This window comes from Triplophysa dalaica, chromosome 5, assembly GCF_015846415.1.
Source record: "Triplophysa dalaica isolate WHDGS20190420 chromosome 5, ASM1584641v1, whole genome shotgun sequence".
Classification (NCBI taxonomy): Eukaryota; Metazoa; Chordata; class Actinopteri; order Cypriniformes; family Nemacheilidae; genus Triplophysa; species Triplophysa dalaica.
Genome location: NC_079546.1, coordinates 10,502,060 through 10,515,821, shown reverse-complemented (window position 1 = coordinate 10,515,821; position 13,762 = coordinate 10,502,060). Strand labels below are relative to the sequence as shown.

The 13,762-nt window shown below is 36.9% G+C and overlaps 2 protein-coding genes across 5 annotated transcripts in view; one reads left to right on the top strand and one right to left on the bottom strand.

Moving 5' to 3' along the window:
- The window catches only part of orc5 (origin recognition complex, subunit 5), a 35,535-nt gene extending 26,093 nt beyond the window's left edge, over positions 1 to 9,442 (top strand). Inside the window, exons 1-15 of one of the 4 annotated variants that reach the window (XM_056749400.1) lie at positions 82 to 114; positions 570 to 674; positions 2,432 to 2,524; positions 2,877 to 3,062; positions 3,393 to 3,467; positions 3,736 to 3,847; positions 5,922 to 6,052; positions 6,167 to 6,215; positions 6,336 to 6,426; positions 6,539 to 6,591; positions 7,284 to 7,396; positions 7,505 to 7,552; positions 7,654 to 7,764; positions 8,188 to 8,300; positions 8,395 to 9,438. In XM_056749400.1, coding sequence (XP_056605378.1) covers positions 573 to 674; positions 2,432 to 2,524; positions 2,877 to 3,062; positions 3,393 to 3,467; positions 3,736 to 3,847; positions 5,922 to 6,052; positions 6,167 to 6,215; positions 6,336 to 6,426; positions 6,539 to 6,591; positions 7,284 to 7,396; positions 7,505 to 7,552; positions 7,654 to 7,764; positions 8,188 to 8,300; positions 8,395 to 8,440 — 1,323 coding nt within the window. In that variant the 5' untranslated portion in view covers positions 82 to 114; positions 570 to 572 and the 3' untranslated portion in view covers positions 8,441 to 9,438. Of the gene's footprint in view, positions 1 to 81; positions 115 to 214; positions 242 to 265; positions 455 to 569; positions 675 to 2,431; positions 2,525 to 2,876; positions 3,063 to 3,392; positions 3,468 to 3,735; positions 3,848 to 5,921; positions 6,053 to 6,166; positions 6,216 to 6,335; positions 6,427 to 6,538; positions 6,592 to 7,283; positions 7,397 to 7,504; positions 7,553 to 7,653; positions 7,765 to 8,187; positions 8,301 to 8,394 lie in introns of those variants that run through there. The other 3 variants (XM_056749399.1, XM_056749401.1, XM_056749403.1) reach the window with 3 other exon arrangements.
- On the bottom strand, positions 9,309 to 13,198 carry guca1a (guanylate cyclase activator 1A). Its single transcript, XM_056749405.1, has 4 exons — positions 12,975 to 13,198; positions 10,466 to 10,615; positions 10,272 to 10,365; positions 9,309 to 10,157 (listed from the first exon to the last, which is right to left on the bottom strand). Exons 1-4 carry the CDS (start codon positions 13,170 to 13,172, stop codon positions 10,030 to 10,032), a joined length of 570 nt encoding a protein of 189 aa, XP_056605383.1. The 5' UTR covers positions 13,173 to 13,198; the 3' UTR covers positions 9,309 to 10,029.
- Between the last annotated feature and the right edge of the window lie 564 nt (positions 13,199 to 13,762).

The following is a 13,762-nucleotide window of genomic DNA, read 5'->3' as shown; positions in this document are numbered from 1 at the left end:
AAGCGCATTCGCCTTTAGGAAATAAAAAACTACAAATCACAGAACCCTGCCGGGAAGTGACGTAACGCGTGACGTTCTTGCGTTTCTGCGCGGCGCGGGAAAGCACAGTCAGATGTGAGTAAAGCAGTTTAATATTATCTACGTCGACGGTTAAAAATAAACCGTGTGAAGTTTGTCGTTAACCGTACGGCTATGTAGCAGATTAAAGCGGGTTTTATTGGAAAACACAATGTTTTGCGAAGTACGTTAGCTGGCAAACGTAGTTAGTACTCCTGTGGAAAGATGGGTTTCACAGCGACAACGTTAACTGTGTTTTTAGCGTCTTTACCCTGCAAAAAAAACAACAAGAAACACATTTTAATTCTCGTTTTATTGGTTTCCACACGCTAGATGTAATGTTTAGACATTGGTTTGCCAGTCAAAGTGAATTCCATCACCACGCATTGACATAACAGTATGTTGACCACAGAGACCATGACAGTTCATCTATTCGAGGGGATTACGAACTGCCTCTCTTAACACATTTAACTGTTTTATTCATGCTATGCTAACACGGCTTATATGTTTAGAAAATGCAGTGTGCTGGTTATCCTGAAGAGAAACTGCGCTCTCTGGCTGATAGACTGCCATGCAGAGAGACACAGGTGACCACGCTACTGTCACTCATGGGAGAGGTGAGCTCTAAAACCGATATTTGTGCTTTTAATAAAGGCAACTTTGTAGAAAAGAAGTTTGATAGGAAGGGTTAATAATGTAGAACAGAACATTGACTAGTTGTTAGTTGACTTTATACATCCATTAAAAGCAACTAGCATCAGTTGCTAAATGAGAAATACGACAGAAATGATGATCCAGAAAATTTTGTTTGCAGGTGGCAATTTGGTTTAATATACTGCAATGACATTCATGCATTATGATAAAGGGGCGGTTTCCCAGACAGGGTTTAAACCTAGTCCCAGGCTAATTTAAATGTTAGAGGTGTCTTGATGGAAAACAACTTTTACTAACATATCTTGAAATACACCAATGAGATTGTTTTGTATCAATATGCACACAGTATTTTTTTGGGTGAAGTATCTTTTTCAAAACGGCTTGAATATCCAAATTGGCTGTTTCGTGGTTTGAACTAACCCCTGTCTGGAAACCACCCTATAGTGTTACATTCCTACGACGGCGTTTTAGTGCCACGTTAAAAATAAAAAAAAATCCAAGATTTCGAGAATAAAGTCGAAACGTTACGAGAATAAAGTCGAAACGTTACGAGAATAAAGTCGTAACGTTACGAGAATAAAGTCGAAACGTTACGAGAATAAAGTCGAAACGTTACGAGAATAAAGTCGAAACGTTACGAGAATAAAGTCGAAACGTTACGAGAATAAAGTCGAAACGTTACGAGAATAAAGTCGAAACGTTACGAGAATAAAGTCGAAACGTTACGAGAATGAAGTCGAAACGTTACGAGAATAAAGTCGAAACGTTACGAGAATAAAGTCGAAACGTTACGAGAATAAAGTCGAAACGTTACGAGAATAAAGTCGAAACGTTACGAGAATAAAGTCGAAACGTTACGAGAATAAAGTCGAAACGTTACGAGAATAAAGTCGAAACGTTACGAGAATAAAGTCGAAACGTTACGAGAATAAAGTCGAAACGTTACGAGAATAAAGTCGAAACGTTACGAGAATAAAGTCGAAACGTTACGAGAATAAAGTCGAAACGTTACGAGAATAAAGTCGAAACGTTACGAGAATAAAGTCGAAACGTTACGAGAATAAAGTCGAAACGTTATGAGAATAAACTCGCCGTAATACGTATTTTGTTTACGTGAAAGTTGTAGTTTAAGAGTTTAAGTTATGTTTAAGTACGTCATCTGAACCAGTGAGTTAGTTCTTAGTTCATGTCAGATTTTTTCTTCTGAATAGTTTCAGTTTCCTACATGATCGCTGCAGTGTCCTTTTACTAATTATAACTCTGTCATGATGCGCCAAAAGACAAAGAATTTCCTTATTGCTAAATCATAATCTAAAGTAGGATTTAACCAAATCCTCCACATCCATTGTTTCTAGCAATTCTGTTATTTTTCTCAAAATATTATGAGTTTATTCTCGTAACATTTCGACTTTATTCTCGTAACATTTCAACCTTATTCTCGTAACATTTCAACTTTATTCTCGTAACATTTCGACTTTATTCTCGTAGCATTTCAACTTTAATCTCGTAACATTTCGTCTTTATTCTCGTAACATTTCAACTTTATTCTCGTAACTTTTTTTTTTTTTAACGTGCCACTAAAACGCCATCGTACATTCCTTATTTACTTATTAAGTATTAATTTTTCATTTGGTCCCACTGTATTTATATCCAATTTGTGTCTTTTTTTATAATATCGTGTTTGTATCTAATCAATATCTTTTTTTTTGTCTGCCAACAGCCAGATCAGTACAGCTATCCATCAATCTTCATTTATGGCCATAGAGCAACAGGGAAGAGTCATGTGGTGCTCTCTATCATGAAGGACCTGGAGGTTAGATTGCGAGAATAAATCATTTTTGTATTATTAGTGTATAGTAGAAGAACATTAAAAGTGGTGGGGGTTAGTGTTAATGATTTGAAACCTCGTAATATATCACCTCATAATATATCACTTCATAATATATCACAATCTCACATCTCTAGCATTCTTGCATATACTCTCAAAACCCTCAGATTCGTCAAAATTAGCCTATGGCAGTTTATGTTTGTATTGCTGCCCATAAATCAGACATCTGGGTTTATAATCTCAAGGTTGTAGGCATGAACCCGTGCTTTATAAATAAAAACCTGATTTAGACAAACATGTCTGACACTAGTGTTGTGGTGTTTTTGTTTTCGTGCAGCTTCCTCACACTTTCGTGGACTGTGTGGAGTGTGTGTCTCCTGCGCTCCTGTTTCACCGGGTGCTCTTGGCCTTTTTCAGTCCAGATGCTGCAGCGACACTGCCCCGCTGTCCGTCTTTGTCAGACTTTGTCAGGCTTTACAAACAAATGAGCTCAAAGACACCTGCTACCCAGACACGCTATATAGTAAGTTTCATTATTGTGCACTGTTGTTGCTCTATCATATGTAAACATGTTTAATTTTTTTTCAGCGTGTTTGGGATTTACTTGATATTACTAAATATTACCTTATTGCGGGGCTCGACATTAAGCATTGTCATTTGGTTGTTCTTTAGAAAAGTAAATTTTGCATTCAATTGTCCGAGTACAAAAATGACTTGTCCGAAGATAAAACTGGCGCACATTAACAATAACTCACCGGTCTCGAACCACCGTCTCGCCCCACCTACTCCACTACAATGTGTTTTAATATGTAGCATTTGTGTATGTAACATCAAGTTTGGTACTGTTTTATAGATTCTGGATAGAGCTGAACGCACAAGAGATATGGATTTCAGCCTGCTTCCTGCTCTCCTGCGCTTACAGGAACTGGTACAAACTCAATTTTACTAATGTTTTATGGCATCACTAAGAATAGGGTTACATCATTTTGCATAAAAGCTCTGCCCTTTAAATAGGCCCATATCTGACAGAAGGTATGAGTTCTGTTTTTTGATTGTCCTTTTATGTATTAGGGCTCTCTTTATCCTCTTTTATATGGAGATTTCACCTTTAAACAGTTGTCTGGCAGTACGGTTTATATATATATAACTTCCTTGATTTCTTAGACTTCATTACTCATTTTTTCTTTGTGTGACAGGTCAGTGATAATGTGACTGTTATCCTGCTCAGCCAAGTCGTCTGGGAGAAGTTTCGCCCAACCACTGGCTGCTTTGAACCTCTGCTTTTTCATTTTCCAGACTACAATAAAGGTACCCAAGGGTAAACAATATATATATATATATATATATATATATATATATATATATATTAGTGGTGGGCCGTTAACGGCGTTAACGTGCTGCGTTAACGTGAGACTCTTATCGCGAGATAAAAAAAATGTCGCCGTTAATCTATTCTCAAAGTTGGGTTGGGAGCTGGGTCTATACTACGCAAGCTATGATGACTTTCACCTTGTTATTTTAGCGCGGATGTATCTCTAGCTGAATTGCACTGTACCGGGCGAGAACGAGATTTTTCAACTCGCGTGATTCGCGCAATTCGCGTCATTCGCGCCGCCTCATCATCCCATGACCAGGGCTTCATTCGCGCCGCAAGTAGGTCTATCGCGTCTTTGCATTGACTTAACGTGTAAATCACTCGCGCTTGAGGTGCCATTCGCGTTTGGTATGAACACAACATAACGTTACTGTGTATTTTTAAGAAGCTTCCCAATGGAAACATCGACAAGACTGCGGTTGTTTGCACCTTGCGCAATCCGGAATCGGTTTAAGAAAAAACTTTCTCTCAACAGGTAGTGGTCTAGTTTAAGTTGAAACCAGTAAATTTGTATTGGCACCTAATGTATTATGGCTCCTGTATGACATATCGCTTGTTGCTCCCTCACTCTTTGTAAGTCGCTTTGGATAAAAGCGTCTGCTAAATGACTAAATGTAAATGTACTGTAGGAGCTCTTCCAGTCTCAAGTACCACCTAAACGCAAATCATCCCTTAGCTAATGCGGAAGTAAACACAAGTACATCTTATTGAACAGAATTTATTTTCATCACCAATTATCATAGTAGAACAGCTTTCTCAAGCAGTTTGTGATGCATTTTGGAAACGGGAGATGAGCCCCTGGTCTAATGTGCCACCTGGCTTGAGACACCCGTTCTCAAAGACTTACTTTTAGTCATTATTTGGGTAGCACACATATTCTGAATGCCTTCTGCAGAATTCAAATAAGCCATTTTAATCTAGATTAATCTAGATTCATTTCAATATTAATCTAGATTAATGTAGATAAAAAATAAATAATCTATGCCCACCACTAATATATATATATATATATATATATATATATATAAATGTCACAATAAGGGATGTATAGGCCATTTTGATAATGAAAACAACACTGGTCCATAGGCATTTTCAGTGTCTTTTTTTGTATTTCACATAGCTGTCTTCTGAGACCTCATACATCCATATTTCAATTTTAAACACTGGGTTTTGCAAATGTCTAACCAAAAAGTGCTTGTCAACTTTGACAACACAGTAATTATAAATTAAAAATGACAGGGTTTTTTTATTCTTGAAAAATTGTGAATTTGGACATCCCAGATTTTGGAAGGACAGCGACAATATATAATTAAGTTTAAAGATTTTAATTTTGGATGTTAGGGAATGTCAGTTCAGTTGAAAATCATCTGTTGGTTGATTTTGATTTGAACATTTGTGTTGTGTTAAAAAACTGTAACAGGAAGTGTTTCTGGACTGGTGTTGTTCACATTTTGCCAAATGACCATGTTTTTTCTGATCATAACCTATTTAATGTTTTTTATTCATCTCTATATTGGCCATTAAATTATTATTTTATACTAGGGATGTAATGATATCAAACTCATGGTACAATAATACCTCCGTGTTATTCTTGCGATACAAAGTTTATTGTGGTATTTAAAAAGACAATTGAAGACATGTAAAATTTTTACCATTTCAGATCCTGTCCTCTTTTCTTCATCCTCTAATCATAACTGTTGCTTTGAGGTATGAGGTGTAGTATAAAATAGGTCAAATTATTTAAATCTCTTATAAAATAAAAAAAACTGCACTGGCTGGACCTTGACATAATATCTATTATATTCGTATGGTAAAGGCCTGGAAGACCTATCATTTCATACAGTCATGTGACCACGATAATATTGAGACAATTTTGTTATTGCGATACCATGAAATTGATAATATTGATACATCCCTATTATATACTTACTATGAATCTATTTAGTTATGAAAAATATGAGTACCGTTTGCCCTCAATGTGTAAAACTCACTTATTTGGTTCCTCAGCGGATCTTGTGCAGATTCTGTCTCGTGATCATCACCCCTCTTACACACCTGAGCTCTACGCCTCCTACATCAACATCTTATTAGGGGTCTTTTTCTCAGTGTGCAGGGATCTAAGGGAACTCGGACACCTGGTGAGATCATGCATGCCCCAAAAGTGTCTAAGTCCGTTATTGTCTTGTATCACTCATGAACCATGGAAAGGCTTGTAGTTGTGCTAAATGCTTGTTTGCAATTGTTTGAAACAGGCTGCCTTGAATTTTCCCAAGTTCTGTGAGCCGCTGGAGAAAGGAGAAGGTAAAATATTTCTACTCGCAACAGTGCTCGATTTACAAATTATATTTACAATTTGCAAATAAATTATGTAAAACTTTAAATATGAATTTCCTATATTACATTGTTCTTTCTTTCTTTCAGCAAAAGAGAGCGATGTTCACAAGCTATGGAGAAATATCGAGCCCCATCTGCAAAGAGCCATGCAGACAGTTTACCTCAGAGAGGTGTCCAGGTCTGTTTGTGATGTGTGATTCTTATAAAGTGTTCACAGCTGCACCTGTGCATGCGCTGTCTCCTGGGCAGAATGTCATCTCAATCATTTTGTGTGTGTTTACTGTAATCAGCATGCAATGGAAGGAACAGCAGATGGATGAGAAGGAGACCACAACACCTAGAGGTACACACACACACACACACACACAAAAATTGGTCTGCTCAGACGGGATGGTCACACACTCACAGGCCATCTGCTGGAGTTAAGTAGCATTGCCAGGATACGATGAATAAACCGGTTCCAAATCTTTTCAAGGACAGAGTGCCAAGACTTATATCTGCAGTCTCACCGCACATTAGCTAATGGGTTGCCCTCCTGAGTCATGCCTCTGTTTTCATCCATTATTAGTTTGTGGGTTGTGCAAAGGGTATCATCACTGTTATTATTGGTTATATTTGGAGTTAGGGATTTAAACAAACCTCTAATCCTGAGTATTAAACTCTATTGTTGCATTACTCTTGCTGAAAAGATGTTTGCTTTTACTTTTCTGGTTGGTAAAGCAGGTAAAAGCAAATCCACACACACTTGCGTTTAGGGTAGGGCCAAATCTATATCCAAGCATTAGGAGACACACTTACGGACATTGAGGCTTGTAGACAAGGAAGCTATATAAAAAGATTTCTAGACAAGTAGACTCGGGGCACTAAACATCTTTAACACTTCAGAAACCACAGTGGAATTCCCACGAAGCTACAGAAGCTAAAGTTTTTTTCTTCTGTTGCGAATAGGTTTGTTTTATTTTTATGTTCTTCTTTTTGACAATGGCAATTTGTTTCGTTTGTATCAGCCAATGAGATGTCTTCCTCCTTTTGTAGGTTTATCAGCCCATGCTCACATTGAGCTGCCATATTATTCCAAGTTTCTGCTAATCGCTGCATACCTGGCGTCTTTTAACCCCGCACGCACAGACCGACGTTTCTTTCTTAAGGTTTGTAGCGTCCTGATCTCTCTTTCTGATCCATACAGGACTTTTCAGTTTATTAAAAATGGATGATGAATCATAAATATGAAGAATGTTTATTTCTTTTTCTCACAGAGTCATGGGAAAATAAAGAAGACAAACTTCTTGAAGAAACACGAGAAGGTTTGTGGTTGCTTCTGTCCTTCACTGTTTATGGTTTGTCCTCCTGCTGGTTTATTAATTCAGTCTCTTCTGAATTCACCGTTATTGTCTCTTTCCTGCAGACTAGTAACCATCTGTTGGGACCGAAGCCTTTTCCACTTGACAGACTGTTGGCCATATTCTACAGCGTTGTTGATAGCAGAGTTGCACCTACTGCCAGTATCTTCTCGCAGGTCATTTATTTGATCAATAATGAAGTTTGGCGAATAATTAGGCTTAGTTTAAAATCAAGCTGTGCCATTAATGTTAATAAGCCTAGGTAGTGTACTATGTGATCTATATGCATCATGGGAGGCTAAACAAGGCTTGTGATCATTTTGGACAGTGGGTGGCAGTGTTTCATCTTTTTTATTTGCTTCATAAATGATTTATTAGGTTAAAGCTTTGGAACTATTTTCCTACATTAATTAGAATGACAAATGCTTTTATTTTTGACAGTAATAGAAACGCAGAAAATCAATTAGAAATTATGGAAATTATGGAAATGTTATTCTGCTGTGATAAATGAAGTGAGTGTTTGTATGCAGTACAACAAATCATTTTTTTTTTACTTGGTTTTATTTTAAATGATTATATGTTTGTTTGCTGTGTTACAGATCATGTCTTTAGTGTCTCTTCAGCTTCTCACACAGATTGGACATGATGACCAGCTGGACGCACCCAAATTCAAATGTGCAGTTTCGATGGACTTCATTCTCGCCATTTCCAGGTATGTGCGAGTGTGTGATTTTCCGACTGTTTGATTCGTTTAACAACTTGATCATGGCAAAATTGGATGATGATTTGTGATTTCTTCATTCTAGAACTGTTAACTTTGATGTGGTGAAATATCTTTATGACTTCCTATGAGGCTGCTTATCTGATTGGACAAAGCATTTAGGATTATTCGAATGACAGCAGAAGAAATGAGCTCTACACTTTCTAACCTTTTATAAGGAGAATACGATTGTAGCAAATGACTGAAACTGTGTTTACTGCTTCTGGTGTGTTGATTGTGTCAGTTTTAAAGATGATGGCTTTATGAAAGGCATGACATCACTTTCGAACCATAATGCCACGGCTGCATCACATGCTTCTTCAAATGCTTCAATGCAAATGCAGATGTTATGATCAGTGTTCAATCTACATTGAAAATATGTTGTGTCTTCTTTGGATCTTTTGTTAAACAACAAGGGGCTTTGTAAAATGACCTTGTTATTCTTAGCAAAGCTACGTTGAATAACAATTACCCTCGCAGTGGCAGAGAAACAATGCCTAAACAGAAATTAAACACATTAAGAAAAATTAATTGTTTGTTCGCTGGAATGTAAGTGATTGATATGTAGTTTTTTTATAAATCTATAATTATTTGGTGTTACAGTCGGTTAATTCAGCTTTTGAGAGCCAGCTGGTTAGAGAAGCGTCTGACTCACAAGGTCTCAATGATAATAGATTGCTGTTGTCAGGGAAACTAGCAGACCAAAGTTAAAAGACTCCATATTGTGACTCAGGAATTCACATAGAATGATGTCACTGGAAAAAAAAGATAGCGTCTTGGAGGACAGTGATTTTGGTGACATTTTTATTGCACAAATACTACACCAGTTTATTAACAAGCAGTTTTGCAGTACATCAGAAGGCACCTTTATAATGTGTCTATGTCATCAAAGAGACTGTTTAAAGCTTTGCAATAGCACAACAAACCACTTTTGCACTCATACAAGAAAGAGAATTCAAGGTGGAAATGTTGAATATACAGTGTATGTTAATATTAAAGTCGTTGAAGTTAACATTACTCACTTTGTATTAGGGTGGTCGACAATATTTTTTTATCCTGAAGTTTGACATTTTATTTAAAACTATTGTTAACAATTTAGACTAATTGTCATCACTGAAATAAATAACTTTTCACAATATTTTTGTATCTATTTGTTTGGTTTGTATGTATGATTAGGTTAATCATGAGAAAACTTTAACACTAACAGATGTGCATATCCAATAAACAAACTAAATAATGTAAAAAATGTTTTGTTTCTTTGTAAAGGGTTTCCAAACATTTTACTGTCTGTGTAAAATATTCAAATCAAATGTCCTTTAAAATGGTCAAAATATTTTACAATTCGTACAAGGAATAGTAATAAAAACACTCAGTGGACTTGTCCACATCATACGGACTCTTCTTCCACGATGCCTCTCTGTTAGGAGAGCTTTTGGGAAACAGTACGTTTAGATGTGGAATGTCCCACACAATTTTAATCTCTTCACTGCAGTAGCTCTGTCCTTGTATTGAAAAACCTTTGTATTTAAGATTTTTTTAGAATATGTCTTCAGATAACCCACAAGTGAGATGGTATAGCATGACAACCAAGCGCTTGACTTTTTTTATCAGGTCAAGAGACTCAAAAGCCTAAAAGGGCCTAAAAGAGAACACGAAGTGACATGCAAATAAAGACGACGTCTTAAACGCTGTGTCTCCTGTTATGGATCATAGCCACTATGTGTGAAAGGTCTAAACTCTTCATCATCACTTCCATAAAGTCTTCATCACTGCGAGCACCTGCTACAAACTCCTCCAGTGACAGCTCCCCTGTTGACATGAGATAATGTTCAACAATTAGTCATTATTGAAGAGAAGGTCTGGCTTTAGCTTGTTTATGTTCTTATTGGCTTAATTGTCAGTAAAAAACAAGATTTAACTCACCGTCTCCATTGACGTCAATTCTATCGAACACTCGATTTGTAAACTCCTCAGCGCTCAATTCTTGAGCCTCATTTCCATTGATGGCACGGATGGCCTTTAGCACAAAAAAAAGGAATGAGATGTTTGTGGTGGTTATAATATCATCTGTGTTCCCTGCCATTGTCATTCAGTTTTGAAAATTGTTTCTTTCTTACCTTTATGATATTTAGCAGCTCATGTCTATCAATGCAGCCGTTGCCATCCACATCATAAAGTCTGAAATACCACCTTAGTTTGTGCTCCATTTTGCCTCTCATTACTAGACTGAGAGCCGCTACATACTCTATGAAGTCAATATAACCGTCCTGCAAACAAGCAAACATTCAATTACAAAGAAATATGGACATAAGCTTCCCTTTAAAAGGTGTTTAAATTGCCATCTTTCTACTGTGAGATGTCACTGACTATGGTCATACGCAGTAGATATATGTAAATGTGGTTATTCCATAGCTGTGTGGTTCTCATGGTATTTAGGGCCATATCTTAATATTCTAGAGTAGTGGTTCTCAACCTTTTCTGTAAACCGATTTAAAGAACTGGCACCACACCAGATACCATTCTTAACCATTAGCTTTTTACACTAAAACCATTTACAAAACTGTAGTGTGTAGGGCATTATACCAAAAGTATTAATCTGCCAGATCATGAGAACGGTGAGTGTTTCATTGGTTTTGACTCGAGCGTGAGTTTGTTAGCAGTTTATTATACAGAAAATGATAAATCTGTATGACTGTTTAATAACGGCATTAGACAGCCGTCCAAGTTCAGAAATATATGAAAATTTGAAATCGCGTTCCTCCATGCATTCGCGATCAAGTTACAAAGGTGGGGGTTTCGAGAATGGTCGCGCCCCATCTGCGGTACCTCTGCGCCCCCCTGATTGAGAACCACTGTTTTAGAGGTTAAAATGAAATTCTTTGGTCCATAGAGAAATTCATTTGATGTTAACGAATAAGACAAACCTCCTGCAGAGCCAAAAGTGGTAAACGATTATACCAATGGCCTAATTTGCTGTGGAAAACTACACTAACCATAATTCCAAAAAGGATCCACCAGAAAACTCAGTTACCATGGAAACTAGGAATCCCATAAAATGACCTCGGTAACATTTTTTAATTGGAAACATCCAAAATAGTTGATGTACAGTTCTCGATATTCTTTAGAGGTCTAGACAGGTTAAATAATATAATCTACAGACTGAGATTTAAGGCGTAGTTCACCCAAAAAAAATTATTCTGTCATCATTTATTAAAATCTGTTAAAAGACTTTCTTCGATGGAACACAAAAGTAGATATTTTGTAAAAGTCTTTGTTTTTTGGGGGAAATATGCCTTGATGAAATGTCTCAAGTCATCCTTATATTTCATACGGTTAGAAATAAACCTGTCCTCAAAAATGTGAATATTTTGTAACAAATCTTAAAAATAGGGTGTTTTAATTGTCATTTAAATAATGACCATTAAAACTGTATTAAACAATCCGCATTCCAGAACTAATCTGAATTAAATCCCTTTCATAATATATATCCTAAATTATCTATTTGTTGTTCATGTTGTCAGTTCCACCATAGGAAGACTATCCTATGATCCTCTGCACATGTTTAGTTGATTTATGGGGGATCAAGATTAGGATGATGAGGGTGCCCTCTGGAGGATTACATCCAAAAGAGAGACACACACACAGCTGCTAGTCACAGATATAATCCTCAGGTCAATACACCTCCTGAAAATGTCACCTGTGTCACTCGACCCACCTGTCCGATCAGGCTCAGAGACAAGGTCAAGGACTATTGTTGATTTGGGAGTCTATGGATGTCTTTCTTTGTTACAAGTATATATGCCCCAATCTGCGAAACCAGGCTAATGATTCAAAATGTAGACAACCAGCATTGAAGTTTGTTTTCAGTTTTTGACATGGCCTTCTCAGTCAATATTACAGACATCAAGAATAGATTTTAGCAGATTTTTTTTTACATTATGTAGAATGTTTTATGTAGAAAACAGTAAAAATAAACAAATGACTGGATTTTCACTAGCAGGCTCACATGTATGAAATCAAACTGCTTTTTCATGCGAAAAAGTTGCGGCACGTACAAAATATCAGATCTATTTCCACAAGATGATCTCACATAAACAGTCTTTACATATTAGTGTCATTAATAAGCTCCTTATTGTTGTATTAATATGAGTCATTGTAAATCAAAGCTGACAGGATGTGACATAAATAGCACTATAAATATAGATCCAGACGGCACAACATGAGAGCGTGCATCCACCTGATCTGACAGTAAACAGATATGCAAAACTGTGCACTAAAACCCTAAATAAACACTTTGTTTCACTAATAATATTGAAAAAGTGAAATTACAAATGCGTTATCAATCGAGAAGCCAATAATGCACCAAATAAACTGCTAAATGCTGGAAGTATACGGTATAAATTTGGACCAAACCAAACTTTTTTCTCTCTCAAACTGAAAGTTCTTAGTCTTTTAAGTCTCAATGATGGGTATCAGCTTTATCAGTCTGATATGATGCAACAGAATGCAATCAAATGCAGTAAAAATCAATGTTTTACATCAAAAATGCACCTAAACAGACTGTTGAAAGTTGGTTCGAGGACTCTGTAGTACATCCAAGCTTATTTTTAGACATTCATCACTCACCTTGTTCATGTCAAAGGTGCGAAACATCTGCTCAATATACGCATTAGCCTCCGGATCCAGACCTCTGATTCCAAAGAACTGCTTAAACTCATGCAGCGTGAGCTGACCAGACGGACACTCAGTCATGAACTTCTTATACCAAAGATGCATTTCAACGGCCTGCAGGTCGTCCACGGTGCTGCCGTTAGAATTCCCCATCGCTAAACTCAAGAATCTGGACTGATTGTTTTGGAGAGCTGGATATTTAGTCTAAATCAAGAGATCTGGTGCTCTGGATCTAGAAGCCCGACTGGTGTGCTGTGCAAGCAAACGTTTAGCTTCTCACAGGCACACAACACTTAGACCTCGGGAAGAGGTGAGCACCCCTCGGAGGCTTTTGTACCGGTCCAGGATCAGACACGGCCCATAAACTCCACCTTATTGATATTAACTGAGACTAATCCAGCTGAAAGCTCAGCTTAAAGTGGCTGGGATGTCCATAGTTGCACGTGAGATTGGGGACATGCTGACAAACCCTCCTGTGATGACTTGCAAACTCTCTTAAAAAAGACAAGAATGACATGTTTCTAAATTTATTCTTGATATTGACATTTCTTAATTTAGTCCCGTATTCACATACTTTTATGAATTTGGGAGATGTTTCCATCCAAAGCAACCTAGTTTATATAAGCTATACATTTATAAGTGTGTGTTTTCAACTAGGTAATGTGTTGCATAGTGAAGACATGCACATTTTGTGTTTTGCAAATGTTTATTAGAAAGTGTATCAGCTATTGTAATATGGTGCT

Coding starts and splice junctions, on each gene's coding strand:
- guca1a (XM_056749405.1), bottom strand. CDS start 13,172: ATGGGGAATTCTAACGGCAGCACCGTGGACGACCTGCAGGCCGTTGAA. Junction 10,616..12,974: donor GCACCTTTGACATGAACAAG/GTGAGTGATGAA, acceptor GCTTGTTTGCAG/GACGGTTATATTGACTTCAT. Junction 10,158..10,271: donor AATTGACGTCAATGGAGACG/GTGAGTTAAATC, acceptor TCATGTCAACAG/GGGAGCTGTCACTGGAGGAG.